This window comes from Talpa occidentalis, unplaced genomic scaffold (assembly GCF_014898055.3).
Source record: "Talpa occidentalis isolate TD23 unplaced genomic scaffold, MPIMG_talOcc4v2.1, whole genome shotgun sequence".
Classification (NCBI taxonomy): domain Eukaryota; kingdom Metazoa; phylum Chordata; class Mammalia; order Eulipotyphla; family Talpidae; genus Talpa; species Talpa occidentalis.
In genome coordinates this window covers 69,644,816-69,665,423 of record NW_026555331.1, presented here as the reverse complement: position 1 = coordinate 69,665,423, position 20,608 = coordinate 69,644,816, and the positions used below count along the sequence as shown (strand labels likewise).

Here is a 20,608-nt window from a genome sequence, read left to right as displayed (position 1 = left end):
TTATTAAATGATTTACATTTGAATGAAATTTAGAAACATTACAACCATTTAGATTCCATTAACCTCCCCATTTTCTAAATATAATATTAAAATTATCTGAATTTTAATGGACATATTAAGCACCATATCAGTTTAATTATGATATATGTTGACCCGGATTCTGTCTGGTTTTCACTAAACTTCTTAAATTTGGATGCTTATGACTCATCAAATTTAGAATTTTTTAAAGATTTATTTATTTATACAATAGCTGGGGTACAGGCCAGAGGCTCAGGAGAGTGAGAGAATTCACCAGAGACAGAGCAGGGAGCAGAACAGGCAGAGGGACTGAAGTACACTGCTGAGGGGAGCACCGGGCAAGACAGGAGAGGTCTGCCTCGCCATGTGAGAATCTCCCTGGCCAGCCAGGAATCGAACCCATGCTGCAGACAGCTTCACAGTGCTGTGCTCAAGCAGCCGCGCCACCGGCGAGGTCCAAATTATAGAAATTTTTGACCACTATTTATTCAAATACTTTATTATATTCCTCCTCTCTCATCACTCCTCCCGTCACTGTTAACCTAGCTCTTTAATTATCGTTCCATGGATCTTGGAGATTTGATTATTTTTTTTAATCATTTTCCTTTCTGTTATAAAAAAGAGTCAAATTCTCTTGCCTTAGCTTCAAGTTCTGTAATTCTATCTTCTGTCACCTACACTCTGATATCAAGCTCATTCAGTATGATTTTAATTTCTTGTTAATGTCATTATCAGTTCTTTTATGTTCATTTGGTACTCCCTTACAACTTGTATTTTTTTTTTGCTGAAAACTTCTATTTTTATTTGTTTCAAGAGAAATTGTAGATGTTTGTTGAAGCATATTTCTTATGACCAATTTAAAATATCATTCAGATATTTTCAACATCATGTGCATTTCAGTATCAGTGTCTGATTTTTGTTTTTCTTTTTGCATGATGGTTTTATTAACATTGTTTAAAGTAGTGATTTAAAAAAAATCATCCTGGACTTATTTTTTAAAGATTTATTTTACTTATTTATGCATACAAGAACTGGGATTTGGCCAGAGGTGCAGGGTTGAGAGAATTCACCAGAGACAGAATGGGGAGCAGAACAGGTGAATCTACTGAAACACACTGCTGAGGGGAGCAGCGGGCGAGACAGGAGAGGTCTGCTGTGCCATGTGGGTTGCTCCCTGGCTGGGGATTGAACCCATGTCACAGTGGCTGGAGATAGCTTGATAGCATTGAGACTTTAACCCCTGTGCTCCCAGGGAGGCTCCATTCTGGAGTTATTTGCTATTAAATTATGAGAGTTTGGAATCTACATAATTTCCACCTTTAGCAGGAAATCCTTTGGTTGAAGTGTAGTTAAAGGTTCAATGGGTGTGCATGCTAAGTTTCTTGTTGACAACTTCCAAAACAGTAATAGAATGCTTACTCTTAATTTCTTATTGCAGATGTTTCAGCTGTAAGTTGGACATGTTCCTCAGTCCTGCTGACCAAATCCAGTGAAAGTTAGGCACTAATTTGATCATTTCATTAACTTTAGAAGTGGTATAATCTCAGTACCCTGTTTGGCCCTACTGCAACAGAAGGTGGAGAGGCTGGGAAGGTAGACATTGCTTTGTTGTTTCAAGGTGGTGTATAGAATCCTTCTGACAGAGAAAAGGGGTGAAAAGAAAGCTGAAGCTCTCATTTCATTCTCTACCCTCTCACTTCACCTTGGTGATGACAAGTGGGAGTATAGTTTCAGCTCTTTACTGGACCATGGCAGTTGGCATGGGGGTGTAGCTGCCTGGTTGCATCCGATACTAGTCACTCTTCCAAATTGCCACAGGGTTGGTACAGAGGATTACTTCCTCTCTGGTATGCCACTGATGCCACCCTGGGGAGGGTTGAAATGCTGTCTTCACCCTGGGGAGGGTTGAAATGCTATCTTTGAGTAATAGATGAAGACTAGCTTTCTCCTTGGACCCGAGGACTAAATCAAGTGGAGGAATCAAATCAGCCCCTTGCTTGGTCTTGCTGCAACCTTGGTGGAGGAGTCAGTGGTTCTATTCATGTTTGACTGGATTAAGGCAAATTACCAAAATTGTTTTTATGTCGTTAGCCTACTCGATTTCCAGTCCTTATGTGGGGATACAGAATTTACTTGAAAGGACTTTTTTGTCTTACTGTTGATGATTCTGAGCTGGAAGATTCTTGAGCACACTTACATAGAAGATAATTAGGAAGCACAGACCATTTACCCCATGTTTATTCCTCTAGTCCCAAGTTACCTCAACAATCAGCTTTATCCTTTTACCTTTCAGGGACTGTCTATAATTGCCGAATTAAATCCAAGTTATTTTAGTTGTATCAGGAAACACTTAAGAAGAATGAGGCTAACCATTCATGGCCAGAATTGGGAGTCAACAAGTACAGATAATCATGTATTTTTGTAGTTATTGTTCATTTAATATTTTCTAATTTTCTAATTTACTATTTTCTCATTTTTGTTACAATCTATTTCAAAGTTTCAAAATACACTGAAGTTTTCTAATTATCACTGCTGTTCGTTGACAATATGATTTATTTTTTTAAAAAGATTTATTTATTTATGCATACAAGAACTGGGGTACAGGCCAGAGGTGCAGGGGCTGAGATGATACACCAGAGACAGAATGGGGAATAGAACAGGCAGACTGACCGAAATACACTGCTGAGGAGAGCAGCGGGTGAGACAGGAGAGGTCTGCTATGCCATGTGGGTAGCTCCTTACTGGTCTGGGATCACACTCTTGTTTCAGAGGCATCTGATAGCTTCACAGTGATGTGCTTAACCCCTTGTGCCACCAGGGAGGCCCTAATATTATTTTTTTTTTTTGATGAATGATTTCAATCCTGATATTTGCTAAAGCTTTACATCTCCAAATATATAAATAATGTTAGCAAATATTCCATATGCTCTTATAATAATATATAATGAATGATTTTTGTTTTTATATAACATTTTTAAAAATATTTATTTATGCATACAAGAGCTGGGGTACAGGCTAGAGTTGAAGGGGGTGAGGGGATTAATCAGTGACAGTGTAAAGAGCAAAACAGACAGATCTACTGAAACACATTACTGACAGAACAGTGGGTGAGACAGGCGAGGTCTGCAGCACCATATTGGTTAGCTTTCTGGCTGGGGATCAAACTTGTGTTGCAGTGGCTAATGATAGCTTCATAGTGTTGAGATTTATCCCCTTGTGCCACCAGGGAAGCTTCAAGGCGTCCATATATCGCCTCAAATAAAAGTAAATAAATTAATACAAATAAATAAAATGCAATATTTCATATTGAAATTAATTTGTTAAAATAAACCATAATTTAATTTGGATATTCACAAGACTGCTATAAATGTTAAGGTTTGATGTCTCACAACATTAAATAATCAGAAAATATACAATCAAAGAAGATGAGACAAGAAAGTTCCCACCAGTTATTCTATAAACACTTGTTAAATCTACAATATTATTCTCATTTTTTTTTCAGGGCTTGCACAAATAAGCAAACTAAATTGTCAATAGTCTCATTTATTCACTAACAAAGGAAGAAATAGGACCTCAACTCTAATATTCAGGATCCATCTATTTTGCAAGTGGTCATATGCAAGCAATCAATCTTTTCAAATATTTCACTTATATTCATGAACAGGCTTCCTTTAATTTAACCTGAAAAGTTAGAAACAATGTAAAATATAATGTATATTAACATATAAGTCTAGGATTATAAAAGATTAGTCACTCAGATCTATTCTATGTTGGGACTATATCACATACATGATTACATAGATTACAGAATTGTTCTACGTGTATTAACTTTAATCAGCTTAAATATCAAACTGCCAATGGTCATTTAAAGCAGAGGATAAATATGATTAAGATTTGCTTGAATGGGGCCTCCCCTGGTGGCGCAGGCAGTTAAGCTCAGCACTGTGAAGCTGTCCGCAATCTGCAGCGGTGGTTCGATTCCGGCTGGCGAGGGTCCCACGTAGTGCACAGATCTCTCCTGCTGTGCCCGCTGCTCCCCTCAGCAGTGTATTTCAGTCAGTCTGCCTGTTCTGTTCCCCGCTCTGTCCCTGGTGATTCCTCTCACCCTTCAGCACATCTGGCCGTCCCCCGGTTCTTATATAAATAAATCTTAAAAAAAAAAAAATTGCTTGAATTGGGCCTACCCGGTGGCACAGAAGGTTGAGTGCTGCCCTGTGAAGCCGTCCAAAGCCTCTGAGAACAGGTTGGATCCCCGCCAGCCTGCAAGAATCCCACATGGTGCAGCAGATCTCTCCTGTTGTGCCCACTGCTCCCCTCAGCAGTGTATTTTTGTCATCTGCCTGTTCTGCTCCCTGCTCTGTCTTTGGTGAATCCTCTCACCCTCCCACGCCTCTGGCCTGTACCCCAGCTCTTGTATAAAAATAAATAAATCTTAAAAAAATTGCTTGAATTATGGCACATGAAACAATGTTTATGATAATTATAGAGTGGAAAAAACTCATTGCTAAACTGAAATTAGTTCTCTTTTCCATGGGTGGTTGAGCTTCTGTCTGATTATTTAAAATATCTTACATAACTGTGGGGCAATTTAGTGGTGGGAAAGTTATGGTGACCTCATTTTAGGGGAGAAAATCCTACACTGTGAAAAAATTAACAAGATGTTAAATACAAGAGTATAAAAAATAAAATGTCTTATTGGTGAATATCAAAATTAAAACAAAGTTATGTGAAGTTATAATATTTTCATTTGATACATTTTTTCTTCTTACAAATTCAAGCACAATACATTATTACTATATTATGCCAACACAAACAGTCCTTGTATTTTTTACAGTTTGTTTTGTTTTATTTTTTCTTAAAAAAAAAAATCAAACTTGAACATTTACTATTTTTTTAAAGATTTATTTTTATACAAGAACTGGGGTACAGGCCAGAGGTGCGGGAGGGCGAGAGGATTACCAGTGACAGAGTGAAGAGCAAAACAGGCAGAGAGACCAAAAACACTGCTGAGGGGAGCAGGGGTATCTCTCTGGCTGACCGGGAATTGAACAGGTGCTGCAGAGGCTGAGGACAGCTTCACAGCACTGTGCTCAATTCGCTGCGCCGCTGGGAGGCCCGAACATTTACTTTTTAATCATTGAAAGAGCTTGGTCAAGACTTGAGAGTAAATTTCCATAAAAATATTAATAATTTGCATGCAGGGTGACTTACATGTGAAAAGTCTTTGTGATGCCTTAGTTTTAGTAGCGGCACCATCTTCTGGAAATGAAGAGTGACGCATGTCTAATAATGAAGCTCTCTGGCATGCATGTTGTGGTATACTTTGACAAGCTTCTATTCATTCTGGGATTTTTATCTATACTTGTCCATTAAAATTATACCTGAACAGGTAACAAGCTTGATGCAGGAGTTAAGAGAATGGACAAAGTAAATCATTAAAGTTGTAGAGAGCTTCGTTAAATTCTATAACACTTTTTTAAATAATTTAGTATGACATATTTTTAAAATTTTCTAACAAGAACATCAGCAACAAATCAATAAAAGGACATACAAATATTCAGACTGGCCTTCGCATGTAAGGAAAAATTTTATTTTTATTGAAATGTCCAACATTTGGGCCTCCCCGGTGGCGCAGAGGTTGAGCGCTGGGTTACGAAGCTGCCCGTGGCCTCTGCAGTGCCGGTTCGATCCCCAGCTGCTCCCCGGCCACTGAAGGAGGGTCCCACATGGCGCGCAGACCTCTCCTGCCGCCCGCTGCTCCCCTCAGCAGTGTAAGTCGGTCCTTCTGCCTGCTCTGCTCCCCGCTCTGGCTCTGGTGAATTCTCTCACCCTCCTACGCTTCTGACTGAACCCAGTGCTTGTATAAATAAATAAATAAATAAATCTTAAAAAAAAAAAAAAAAAAAGTCCAACATTTATATAAGATTAGGGCATGAAAATATAGACCGGGATATTTGATAGAAACCTTTTACCTTGATGATCTTTAAGAAGATCTGTACTTCATGACCTAAATGATATTTTAGTTTTTATTATTTGTTTTTTATTCCATTGTAAATAAGAAAATGCATTGAAAAATATCAAGAAGACTTAGTAACCAAAATAATAGGTAAACTTCTATGTATAACATTATTGTAAACTGGGGAAATAATTTTTCTAAAATGTCTTAGCTAGTCTTCCATTTTAAATGTCTAAGGTTTTAAATGTCAAAGTTTCTTTAGTTTTTTTTTTTCTTCTAAATCTCAAGAATTTGACATTATTTCAAAGTTATATGCTGTTGACCTATGCTATCAGTCCCATTGTATGTTGTTGCAGAATTATTTTCTCCCATTCAATAGAATGCCTCTTCATTTTGATTACTGTCTCTTTTGTTGTACAAAAGATGTTTAGTTTAATGCAGTCCCAGCTGTTTATCCTATTTTGTTTCCCTTGCTTCTGGAGAAGAATTCTGAAGGATGTCTGAAATCTGAGTTTTAGGTCATGGAATGTTTTAAAGCCTGTTTTACTTTGTATATTTTATGGTGTCAGGTCATTCATCAATTAAAGTCTTTAACACTTTGAGTTACTTTTTTTATATATGGTTTGAGATAGTAATCTAGCTTCATTCAGTTGCATGCTGCAGTGCAGTTTTCTCAGCATCATTTATTAAAGAGGCACTCCTTGCTTCAGTGTACATTCTTTGCTGCTTTATCATCAATTAGTTGACCTGTATGTGTGGTTTTACTTCTAGACTTTTAATTCAATTCCATTGGTCTGTGTGTCTGTTTTTGTCCCAGTACCATGCTGTTTTTACTATAATAACTTTGTAATATTGTTTGAAGTCTGGGAGTGGATGCTTCCATTCTTTCCCTTTTTTTTTTTTTTTTTTTTTTTTTAATAGAGGCATGCTTTATTTATTTATTTATTTGTTTGTTTGTTTTGCTTATACATGCACTGGGTACAGTCAGAAGCGCGGGAGGGTGAGAGAATTCACCAGAGCCAGAGCGGGGAGCAGAGCAGGCAGAAGGGCTGAAGTACACTGCTGAGGGGAGCAGCGGGCGGCAGGAGAGGTCTGCGCGCCATGTGGGACCCTCCTCCAGTGGCCGGGGAGCAGCCGGGGATCGAACCGGCGCCACAGAGGCTGCGGGCAGCTTCGCAACCCAGTGCTCAACCGCTGCGCCACAGGGGAGGCCCCATTCTTTCCCTTTTAGTCAGGAGAGATTTCATTTTGGGGATTTTTTGAATTTCAACAAAATTTGTTCCATTTCCTTGCAGAATGTCATTGAGAGTTTTATTGGAATTGCACTGAATTCCTTTATATAGGATGGCATTTTGATAATGTTTGAGTTTACAGAACTCAACAACAATGCAAAAAATCCAATCAAAAATGGTCAGAATAAAAAAAAAATTCAAATAAAAACCACAATGAGATATCATCTCACACCAGTGAGAATGGCCCACATTAAACAAATTGGAAATAACAAATGCCTAAAATGCCTGAGAGGATATGACACTAAAGAAACCCTCTTATGCTCCTGGTGGGAATGCAAACTGGCTCAGCCACTACAGAAAGCTATGTGGGGGGCTTCCCTGGTGGTGCAAGGGGTTAAGCACAGAACCATGAAATTGCCCGCAGTCTTTGCTGCATAAGTGCCATCCCTGGAGGGCCAGGGAGCTCCACATACGGTGCAGCAGATCTGTCCTATCTTGCCTGCTGCTCCTCTCAGCTGTGTATTTCAGTCTGCCTGTTCTGTTCCCCATTGTGTCTCTGGTGAATCCTGTCAGCCCCCCACCTCTGGTCTGCACCCCAGTTCTTGTATGCATAAGTAAATAAATCTTCAAAAAATAAAATAAAAAAGCTATATGGAGTTTCCCCAGGACACTGAAAATGGATCTACCATATTATCCACTGATTCCCCTCATAAGAATCCACCCAGGGTCTCCCTGGTGGCGCAGCGGTTGAGCGCTGGGCTGCGAAGTTGCCTGCAGCCTCTGCAGAGCCGGTTCGATCCCTGGCTACTCCCCAGCCACCGGAGGAGGGTCCCACATGGCGCAGACCTCTCCTGCCACCCTCTGCTCCCCTCAGCAGTGTATTTCATCAGTCTGCCTGTTCTGCTTTCCGCTCTAGCTCTGGTGAATTATCTCACCCTCCCGTGCTTCTGACTGTACCCAGTGCTTGTATAAATAAATAAATAAATCTTATTAAAAAAAAAAAAAAAGAATCCACCCAAAGGACACAAAACACTAATTTGAAAGGAAACCTGCAGTCCTGTGTTTATTGCAACACTATTTACAATAGCCAAGATATGGGAACAACCTGAATTTCCCAAAATAGATGGCAGGATTTAAAATGAGTGGTACATTTACACAGTGGAATATTACTCAGCAATCAAAAAAGACAAATTCATGTCATTTGTGGCAACATGGGTAGAACTGGAAGGGATTTTTGCTAGCCAAAATAAGTCATAAGAAAAAAGATGAATATAAGATGGTTTCATTTATATGAAGAATATAGAGAAACAAAACAAAGGTCAAGAAAAAGACAAAACTACCAAATTGGCCATAGATCTGAGGCAGACAGCAAGGGAGTGGGAGTCAAAATACAGAAGGATAGGATAGAAGGGAATCCGGTGACAGTTCATGGGCAAAACGGTAGTGGGAGAACTATTGGACTACATCTGTGGAGAGAAAGCAATGACTGTACAAAAATGAACAATGTCATAAGAAATAAAATATTTTTAAAAACAAAATTGCATGCTATCTAAATTCATCTTTAGTGTTCCATTTAAATGTAAAGATATTCACATTTAAACTTGCCATATGTGACAACTTGAATGGAACTGCAGGGGATTATGCTAACTGGAATCATTTGCAAGGAGAAAAGCAACTATTAAATGATTTCAATAATATGTGAAATATAAAGAAACAATTTGAAAAAAAAAAAAAACAACATATACAATGAACCAAAACAAACCCTGGAAATGGAACTGCAAAATTAAGTCTACCAGAAGTTTTGGGTAGAGAATAGGGAGGGTTAATAGTGGAGGGTGCTCTGTGGAATATATCAGAGGATTATGGGTGTTTGGGTGATGAGCATAGTCTGGTAATGTGCCTCATAAAATGTGTGAACCTTTAAATTTAAAAATCTCTAAATCATATATGGTATCACGTATCAATGTTGCTTCAATGAAAAATAATTAAAAATAAAAATAAAAGTGATGTATTCATAGAGAAGTAAGCAAATAATTTGAAGCTATGTACATATTGTGTGGAAAGAAGAACTTTCAACAGATAGTATTTCAAGTAGCAAATAAGTAAATTAAATGGGTTTTGATCTAATTTATTCTGATATTACCATAGGCAGAATGCTTTTCAAGTCATTGCTGTGGATGGAGTCTGCAGTGGGATTATTCAGTGCCTCTCTGCTGAAGACTGCATTGACTGGCTTCAAGCAATAGCAACTAATATTTCAAATCTGACAAAGCACAATGTAAGTAATGCTTTATAGTTTGTCTGGCCATTGAGTTTCTTAGCTTTGCTGATTTTTTTCTTTATATGTGTATGTATGTATGTATGTATGTGTGTGTGTATATATATAGAGAGAGAGACATGTACATACAATTTTTCATTAACTGCTACATATTCATAAAGAATGAAGCAATGAGACACTTCAAATCTATCATGACAGTTATTCTGGATTAAACACTTGATCCTGAGAATTTTAACCCATTTGTAAGTTCAAGGATACTTTCACAAGTATACTCCATTAACGAACATCATAAACATTTGCGTTAATTAATAAGTTAAAATAGACACGGTGTGTGCTAACTAAATATAAATATGTAAAAACATTTGAACTAAATGCTGAATTTCAAGAGAGTATTATTGATTTTCCTTTAGTGATGTCAGAATTTCAGCTAGATATATTTCAAGGGTAAGAGAGGAGTTGAGGGGACTACATTGGAGACTAAAGCTCTTTCCAGGGCTACACTGGAAAGGAACAATTAAAAGACCTGCCATTACTTCTGAAAATTGCTTTGATGTGTTCACTTTTGGCTATTTATTTATTTATTTATTGGCTATTTATTTTTGTTTTTTTTTGTTGTTTACTTTTTTTAAAGATTCATTTATTCATGCATAGAAGAACTGGGGTATAGGCCAGAGGTGTGGGAGGATGAGAGCATTCACCAGAGACAGAGCAGAGAACAGAACAGGCAGACTGACTGAAATACACTGCCGATGGGAGCAGCGGATGAGACAGGAGAGGTCTGCTGCGCCCTGTTTGTTGCTCTTTGGTTGGCAGGAGATCGAACTCGTGCTGCAGAGGCTGTGGATTGCTTCAGAGTGCGGTGCTTAACCCCCTGTGCCACCAGGGAGGGCCTATTTATTTCGTTTTTGAACATCAACAAAAATGTTCATTATAATGCCTATATTAAATGTAACAATGTCTATACATACACTTAGTATAAAATCAGTGTCTTTTGCAGTCCAATTGTTTGTCTATCAAAAATTTCTTTTGGAAAACCTAGGTGCTCCTGGAGTCAGGAAAGACATCATTCAGGCTTTGTCTCTAGCACCTTTAGAGGAACTGGGATAGATATCCTTCCTACATGGATAATCTCCTGAAACCAGAGAAAGCCAAACACAATTATTTTGTATCACATCTCACATGCTGTAGAGAATTCAGTGGCTTGCATTGAAGATATATGCTGAAGATATATGTATATAGGATATATGCTGAATAAAAAGTGAATGAGTGCTTAAAAAAAGCTATCAAAAGTGAATGATTTTTTTTTTTTTTTTTTTTTTTTGGTGGGCCCCTCACCGACGGCTGGGAAACGAAACGGCGCTGCAGAGGCTGCGGGCAGCCTCGCAGCCCCGCGCTCAACCACTGTGCCACCAGTGGAGGCCCTGAATGATTTATTTTGAAAAGCAGGGAAGATATAAATGCCTCTATCCTCTCGAAGCACAAAAAGGATAAGCCAAAAGTATCACTTGTTTTATAAATATGAAATGTCTGTGTTACGTGCTTACCATGAAACTTATGAAAACAGATAACTGTATCCAAATAATGGGCCTCACTGGTGGCACAGGCGGTTAAGTGCAGCGCTGTGAAGCTGTCAGCAGCCTCCGCAGTGCCAGTTTGATCCTGCCAGTTGCAAAGATGACCACATGGCATGGCAGATCACTCCTGTCTCGCCCACTGCTCCCCTCAGCAGTGTATTTCGTCAGTCTGCCTGTTCTATTCCCCACTCTATCTCTGGTGAATGCTCCCACCCTCCCACACATCTGGCCTGTATCCCTGTTCTTGTATAAATAAATAATTTTTTTAAAAACAGCAAAAACAAATAGTTTTAGCAGCTGGGAGATACATACATTTTTTTTTAAAGATTTATTTATTTATGCATACAAGAACTGAGGTACAGGCCAGAGGTGTGGGAGGGTGAGAGAATTCACCAGAGACAGAGTGGGGAACAGAACAGGCTGATTGACTGAAACACACTGCTGAGGGGAGCAGCAGGTGCAACAAGAGTGGTCTACTGCACCAAGTGTGCAGCTCCCTGGCTACTGGGATCGAACTCATGCCATAGTGGCTGCGGATAGCTTCATAGGTTGCGCCTTAACCCCTTGCACCATCAGGGAGGCCCGATACATACTCTTTTATGATATTGTTGTGGTATTATAGTAAAAGTTATCTAGTTGTTATTTTATTTCTCTGCAATTATATTCTAATCAGAAGGCCTTTTGATCATGTAATCAGTTTTCACACAAAAGTAGGATGTAGTGTTTAATTAATGTTGAACAGTTATTAGACACAATAATAATAAGTTAAAGTTAGATCTACTTCAGTGAATATACAATAGATACATTATTGAGACAGTTAATATGGTTGATAATTTTAAAGAATGAATTGACACATATTGAGAGTAGCAGGATAAGTTATTTTGGCATTTTTGGATGTTTGGTCTAGTTCTCTTAAATGTTTTGTGCATACTAGACATGACTAGGAAGAAGTACAACTGCAAAATATCCCATTATTTGATCAAAGAAAACTGAGATCGATGTTTTTGCAGAGATATTTTTGCAATATTGACAAAACAACACTTTGGTCTCATCAGACTTGTTATGAAATCTAGCTTTTGTTGTTTTTTTTTTTGTTTTAAGATTTTATGTATTTATGCAACCACTGGGTACAGTCAGAAGTGTGGGGGCGTGAGAGAATTCACCAGAGCCAGAGCGGGGAACAGAACAGGCAGACCGACAAAGTACACTGCTGAGGGGAGCAGCAGGCGTCAGGAGAGGTCTGCTAGCCATGTGGGACCCTCCTCCGGCAGCCGGGGATCAAACCAGCACTGCAGAGGCCATGGGCAGCTTCGCAACCCAGCGCTCAACCGCTATGCCACCGGGGAGGCCCTGAAGTCTAGTTTCTCTGTCTACTATTTTTGAGAGTTTGTTTCCATATCCCTGCTCAAAAACAATCATCAAGTTTAAATGAAGAAGGAACTTTAAACATACTGACCTATAAATAAACTCCATAAACCATGACTAAGGATAGTATCAACTTGTTTATTATCGTGAGGTTGTTCAACTTTGTTTAGTCAAGTAGTCATTTAAGATTCTGAAAAACAAGTTGTTTGGGTAACAGAATGTTGATGAAACTGAGTCAAAATAAATCTGTTGGTGATTAGACCATTAAGCTGCTATGATGTGGCTAGCCAAAAATCTATACCTCACCTCCCTCAACTTCAAAAATGAGAGAGGGATTATGCTAGGTGAAATAAGCCAAAAGGAGAAAGATTAATACCTCTTGGTGTTCACTTATATGTTTAATATAGTGAAGCCAAAAAATGGGTCAAAGACAATAGTGAAACCAATTCTGAAACCTGACCATAATCTGAAGCAACCAGAGGGGGAAAATGTGGGAGTGGCAAGAACACAAGGGATTATGGTGGGGACTATGGGTACTTTGGTGGCAGAGGACTATGTCGCTGCAGTGACTACAACTGAGACAGGAAGTCCTATGCTGTCACAGTTCTAACAAGATCCATGAAAATAAAAATAAATGAAAAATAAAAGAGATAGAGGAGAAAGATAAAATGCAAAGTTAATTTGCAATAGGGTTTAATGAATCCAATCTTTCTTATGATTCTTTATCACAAAAAAATCCCAATTGATAAACAGAGAATTTTATCCAAAATTTCCATTAAGTTTGCTACTAATGTAGAGAAATCTCATCTGTTCAAACCTATTCATATATTTCCTTTACTGGAATGAATGTGTTATATGAAATGTATGTGAAAGAGAATAAACTCTCTTTTCCCATATGTTTATGTCAATTAAGAATGCTTTTAAATGGGCCTCCCCTGGTGGCTCAGCAGTTGAGCACTGGACTGCGAAGCTGCCCGCAGCCCCTGCAGTGCCAGTTTGATCCCCAGCCACCAGCAAGTGTCCCACATGGCACGCAGACCTCTCCTGCTGCACCCGCTGCTCCCCTCAGCAGTGTATTTCATCAGTCTATCTGTTCCGTTCCCCGCTCTGGCTCTGGTGAATTCTCTCACACTCTCATGTTTCTGACTATACCCAGTGCTTGTATAAATAAATAAATAAATCTTTAAAAAAAATGCTTTTAATGACAAATAGGAACAACCCATGGTAAAGTTAACGTAACATATACACTGCCGATTTACATATATACATACAATGTCATAATGCAGGTTGTATTAATTAAAGAGATGGGGAGAGAAATCATATTTTTTGAAGATTTATTTATTCATGTACACAAGAACTGGGGTACAGGCCAGAGGTGTGGGGGGTGAGAGGATTCACCAGAGACGGAGTGGGGAACAGAATAGGCAGATTGACTGAAATACACTCCTGAGGGGAACAGCGGACAAATCAGGAGAGGTCTGCTGTGCCAATGGGTAGCTTCCTGGCCAGGGATCGATCTCATCCTGTAGTGGCTGCGGATAGCTTCACAGTGCTTGTCTTAACCCCTTGCGCTACCAGGGATGCCCTGGGAGAGAAATCTTAAGTCCTGATGGAAAAGCTTGCTTTTGTCCCTAACTAACAAGAATTTTGATGGTGGCATTTAATGGCTTTGTTTTAAAGGTGTGAGGAAGTCACCATGAAACCATCTGCTATCAATATACTTGTTTTCCCACTACCACTTATTATCATTTTGGCTTTTCTTTATTTTGCCACATGCTGGTCACACAAGGCCACAACAATTCCAAACACTTCAATGTTCAGAATAGGTAAAAAGGTGGATGTCCCTGGTGGCACTATCAAGCCATCTCCAGCCAGAGGCATGGGTTCAATCCCTGGCCAGGAAGCTGACCCACGTGGCACAGCAGACCTCTCATGTCTCACCTGCTGCTCCTGTAAGCAGTGTATTTCAGTAGATTCACCTGTTCTGCTCCCCACTCAGTCTCCGGTGAACCGTCTCACCCCATGAATCTCTGGAATATACTCCAGTAAATTAAAAAAACCTTAAAAAAAGAAAAGGTAAGAGGGTGAAGAAAGATAAATACATGCCTCTCCTTTTATCGAAGTAATAGACATTTTTCCAGGAACTTTTTAGTGAATAATGTTTACTTCTCATTTTATTGAACTCAGTACTGTGATGATTTCAGGGGTTTGGGTTGGCTGGTGAAAATAACTAGTCTACCTTTTCTCACATATGGGATAAACCAGAAAAGAAAATTAAAAACTGGGCCTCCCCTAGTGGCGCAGTGGTTGAGCTCTGGACTGCAAAGCTGCCTGCAGCCTCTGCTGTGCTGGTTCTATTCCTGGCTGCCGGTGAGAGTCCCACATGGCACACAGACCTCTCCTGTCATGCCAGCTGCTCCCCTCAGCAGTGTATCTCATCAGTCTGCCTGTTCTGTTCTCCGCTCTGGCTCTGGTGAATTCTCTCACCCTCCCGCACTTCAGACTGTACCCAGTGCTTGTATAAATAAACAAATAACATCTTAAAAAAAAAAAAAGAAAACTGTAAAAACTTCTGAGACAGGCAATTAACAATATTCACTGCATTGCTTGATACTAAAAATACATTAATCAGACAGAAAATATATGGATAGCAAATATCCCCTGTAATTTTCATGGAATGAGTCTTTCAGGATACACACTGGTACAGACACACACACACAAACACACACACACACTGTTTTATATTTATTTATTTTTTAAAGATTTATTTATTTAGACAAGAACCAGGGTACAGGTCAGATGTGTGGGAGGGTGAGAGGATTCACCAGAGATAGAGCGGGAACAGAACAGGCAGACTGAGGAAATACACTGCTAAGGGGAGCAGCGGGTGAGGCAGGAGAGGTCTGCTGTGCCGTGTGGGATTCTCCCAGGCCAGCCGGAATTGAACTCACTCTGCAGAGTCTGCGGACAGCTTAGCAGTGCGGCGCCCAACTGCCTAAGCCACCAGGGAGGCCCACACACACTTCAGTCTATTCAGGAGGTATTTCACCCATCTTTCTAAATTCTGTAATCTTTTTTTTTTAAGATTTATTTATGCATACAAGAACTGTGGTATAGGCCTGCGGTGCAGGGAGTGAGAAAATTCACCAGAGACAGAGTGGGGAACAGAACAGATGGATTGACTGAAACACACCTCTGAGGCGAGCAGCAGGCAAGACAGGAGAGGTCTGGTGCACCATGTGGGTATCTCCCTGGCCGGCCAGGGATTGAACTCATGCTGCAGAGGTTGTGAATAGTTTCGCAGTGCAGTGCTTAGCCCCTTGTGCCACCAGGGAGGTTTGTTTGTTTGTTTTTAAATATTTATTTACTTATTTATAAAAGCACTAGGTATAGTCAGAAGCGCAGGAGGGTAAGAGAATTCACCAGAGCCAGAGCAGGGAACAGAACAGGCAGACTGACAAAATACAATGCTGAGGGGAGCAGCAGGTGCAGCAGGAGAGATCTGTCGCACCAAGTGGGACCCTCGCCGGTGGCCGGGCATGGAACCAGCGCTGCAGAACTGTGGGCAGCTTTGCAGCTCAGCGCTCAACTGCTGCGCCACTGGGAAGGCCCCCTATTCTGTAGTTTTATAGGCAGAATTGGAAAAAAAATTGGAAATCCTATATTTAATCCATAGAGATCTGCCTTATTTGATGGCAAGCACTTGTCAGTTCAAAGAAATGAAATATTTTTCCATGAAAATGTTGGTTGTAAAATGTTAAAGGAAAAGCTTCTATTATGTCTGCCACATTGAAGAGACTCAACAAAACTTGTAGGTGAATTGAAAGTCATGACAAAGCCTAGCCTAGAGGAGATTTACCAGAATGAACTGAAAACGGTGATCAGAGGTTGCAGAGTGTGTTTCTCACAGGAACGGGTGTCAGTTACACAAACTTTTTTTTTTTTTCCTTTTTTATAACTGCTGACATTTCTGAGTCCTTAGATGTACTTCTTAGTGTTAGAGTGTTGTTTTCTTCATTGTTTTTCCTCATACACGAAAATATGAATGTCAGACATGCAGGTGTCAAATACAAATGGTTTACAGAGAGTGAAGTTTGACAATTGCAGAATCAATAATTTAAATCAAAGAAAAACAAGGACAAGTTTGAGTATGATAGCATATGCATAATTTTGACAATCTTTTTTTTTCTTTTTACACAATTAGAACTCATTTTAGAATGTTAGGTCTGGGGGGATTTCAATAAAATAACTTACTTTGTCTTTTGGAAAACCACCAAAGTCAAACAAATTTTTAAATACTATCAGGAGATTTTCATTTCCACAAACCAAAACATCAGCTGTGATGTCAACAGAACAAAGCAATTATAATCAAATGGGGCAATTTTACTCAGTACTGTGAGTACTGAGTACTCACAATTATATGTCCTCCTTAATCCAATTGTCTCTGCCTGCTTGACCCCATTTGTTTTGTTTCTCTATAGTCCACATATAAGTGATAGCACCTCAGTATTTTCCCTTTCTTACTGGCAAGAGCATTCCCAGCTCTTAATGTTCCAGAAGACCCTCAGCTACAGGAATTCACCTAACACCCTAACACACCCATGATAGTGCCAAACACTGTTCTCCAGCCCAGGCCTCTTTATGCCATAGTGGCAGGAGCTAATCACACTGGGCCCACTAACTGCTCCTAGATATGGTAACTCACAGTAATCCACGTGGGACATACATCTGTTTTTGGCATCCAGTTACCTCATAAAATGTGTTTGCAAGTATTTCCTTTATCTCTTTTTTTTTTTTTTTTTTTGGAAACGTTTGAGAAGGGTAGGTATTAGAACATCTTTGAATGTTTGATTAAACTCACTAATGAAATCATCTCATACTAGACTCTTAAAATTTTTAATTGTTTTATTTATTTTTTTAAAGATTTGTTTTTATTTATTTATACAAGCACTGGGTACAGTCAGAAGCACAGGAGGGTGAAAGAATTCACCAGAGCCAGAGCGGGGAGCAGAGCAGGCAGAAGGACTGAAGTACACTGCTGAGGGGAGCAGCGGGCGGCAGGAGAGGTCTGTGCGCCATGAGGGACCCTCCTCCAGGGCAGGGGAGCAGCTGGGGATCAAACAGGTGCTGCAGCGGCTGGGGATAGCTTCACAACCCAGCGCTCAACCACTGTGCCGCCAAGGAGGCCCTGGACTCCTACAATTTTTAAAGATTTATTTTATTTATGCATACAAAAACTGGGGTGTAGGTCAGAGGTGTAGGAGGGTGAGAGGACTCACCAGAGACAGAGTAGGGAACACAACAGGCAGATGTACTGAGATATACTTCTGAGGGGAACAGTGGGTGAGACAGGAGAGGTATGTGAAGTGTCTGTTTTAACCTCTCAAATTCTCTTATCTTTTATAATTGAAATGAGGAATTTTTTTTCCAGGAAGAAATTTTCTTGTACGTGAATTTTTTGATTATTCTCCAACTCTAAATAACATACTCATTAAATTTCATGTTATTTTCACACATAATAATAAAATAAAATAAACTAACAAAGGGAAAATAACTCAATAAATATATAAATCAAAACAACATTGAATGTGATTTAAGATTATACCATACAGAGTTAATAGTATAAGTTTCTCTAGAAAACCAATGGAGGGCCTCCCTAGTGGCACAAAGTGTTAAGCACAGCACTATGAAGATGTCCGCAGCCTCTGCAGCACCAGTTCGATCCTCAGTCTACCAGGGAATTACCCACATGGTGCAGCAGGCCTCTCCTGTCTTGCCTGCTGCTCCCTTCAGCAGTGTATTTCAGTCTATCTGCCTGTTCTGTTCCCCACTCTGTCTCTGGTGAATACTCTCACCCCTGGCACTTCTGGTCTGTACCCCAGTTCTTGTATGCATAAATAAATAAATCTTAAAAAAAAGAAAGTCAATTAAAAATAATTTGTTTTGTTTAGTAAAAATCCCATTGACAAAGATTTTATGTAGTCACTTATTTAAGCCTGATGTTCATTGTCTTTTGGGTTTTAAAGTTAGTTCACATAGCATACTACAGAGGACATTCTTTGTCTAAAGATTTATTTTAGGGCCTCCCTGATGGTGCAGGCGGTTGAGCACAGTGCTGTGAAGCTGTCTGAAGCCTCTGCAGTGCCGGTTCGATCCCCGCCAGCCTCAGAGCAACCCACATGGCCAGCAGACCACTCTTGTCTTGCCTTTGCTCCCCTCAGCCGTGTGTTTCTTCAGTCTGCCTGTTCTGTTCCCTGCTCTGTCTCTGGTGAAACCTCTCACCCTCCCGTGCATCTGGCCTGTACCCGGTTCTTTTATAAATAAAATAAATCTTAAAAAAAAAAAAGATTTATTTTAGATTCTCATAATATGTTTTATAGTAAATCCTTTATTCGGTGTCCTGACTGGAAATATATATATATATATATATATATATATATATATATATATACACACACACACACATATGTGTATATATATATATATAGAGAGAGAGAGATAATATGCATACATGTTTTCCTAGTTCATTTTCTCTGTTGCCCTTTCTTTTAAAGCAAAGCAAACAAAAATGATTTCGCAATAAAAAGGAAAAGACAAAACTTCAGAAAATTTCTATGTTATTAGTAGAGAGTTACTTAACATAGACTATGAAAACAAAGGCTTTTGGTGTCTCATAAATAAGAAAAATTTTATTTTTTTATTTATTTTATTTATTTTTTATTTTTATATTCCCTATACAATTTCAACCCCTCCATTCTGACCCCAATCCCTCCCCTCCCTCCCCCCACCCCACAAAAAGTGTCTCTGGTTCATAATTTTTGTTGAGTTTCACTTTCTTATAGTTATTCAATTTCTTGGCCCCTTATTTAAGTTTCTAGATTCCTGCTATGAGTGAGACCATCCGGTATTTTTCTTTTTCTTTCTGGCTTATTTCGCTGAGCATGATCCCTTCCAGCGCCATCCATGTTGCTGCAAATTGCATGTGTTCATCTTTTTTAAATGCTGAGTAATATTCCATGGTATATATGTACCACATCTTCTTGATCCAGTCATCTATTTTTGGGCATTTGGGTTGTTTCCAAAGCTTAGCTATTGTAAACAGTGCTGCTATAAACATAGGGGTGCAGGTGCTCTTTGGAATTGATGTTTCTGTGTTCTTTGGGTAAATACCTAGGAGTGGAATTGCTGGATCATATGGAAGCTCTATATTTAGTAGGTCAAGAAATCTCCACACAGCTCTCCATAGTGGTTGGACCAGTTTGCACTCCCACCAACAGTGCAGAAGAGTTCCTTTTTCTCCACACCCTGGCCAACATTTGTTGTTGCTAGTTTTTTTAATATGTGCCATTCTCACTGGTGTAAGATGGTATCTCATGGTAGTTTTGATTTGCATTTCCCTGATTACAAGTGATGTTGAACATTTTTTCATATGCCTGTTGGCCATTTGCATTTCCTCTTCAGAGAAGTTTCTTTTTAGCTCTTCTACCCATTTTTTGACTGGGTTATTTTCTTTGTTGTTGTTGAGTCTCATCAGCTCTTTGCAGATTTTTGTGATCAGTCCTTTATCATTAGTGTTGTGTACAAAAATGTTTTTATTGAAGAGTTTAGTCCATTTACATTTAGGGTTAATATTGATATGTTAGCATCTGTATTTGTCATTGTGTTTGTCTTTCCTTTGATTTTATTTATTCTTTTAATAACTTTTTTTTTTCTTGCCTTCTTTCGTTGTTATTCGTCCCTCTGAGGTTCTGGCTTTAGGATTCCTTGTAGTATTTTTTGGAGTGGGGGTTTAGTGGTAATGAAATTCCATATTTTTCTGTTTGTCTGGAAGGTCCTTATTCTTCCTTCATAGAGGAAGGAGAGCTTTGCGGGATAGAGTATTCTTGGTTGACATCTGTTTTCTTGGAGTCTGTTGACTATGTCCCTCCACTCTCTCCTTGCCCGTAGTGTTTCTTCAGAGAAGTCTGATGTCAGCCTGATTGGTTTTCCTTTGAATGTTATCTGTTTCTTCCCTCTTGTCAGCTTCATTATTTTTTCCTTGTCCTGGATTCTTGGGAGCTTCACTATTATGTGTCTTGCTGTATTTTTCCTTTCATCGTGGAAGTTTGGTGTTCTTCTTGCTTCTTGTATATCAATTTTCAGCTCCTTCTTCACATTTGGGAAGTTCTCTTCAATTATCTCCTGG

At 39.3% G+C, this 20,608-nt stretch overlaps 1 protein-coding gene across 1 annotated transcript in view; it reads left to right on the top strand.

The window, feature by feature from the left end:
* The window catches only part of SNTG1 (syntrophin gamma 1), a 270,738-nt gene that overhangs the window by 119,384 nt on the left and 130,746 nt on the right, over positions 1-20,608 (top strand). The window contains exon 10 of the mRNA XM_054691914.1: positions 9,355-9,484. Coding sequence (XP_054547889.1) covers positions 9,355-9,484 — 130 coding nt within the window. The remainder of the gene's footprint in view (positions 1-9,354; positions 9,485-20,608) is intronic.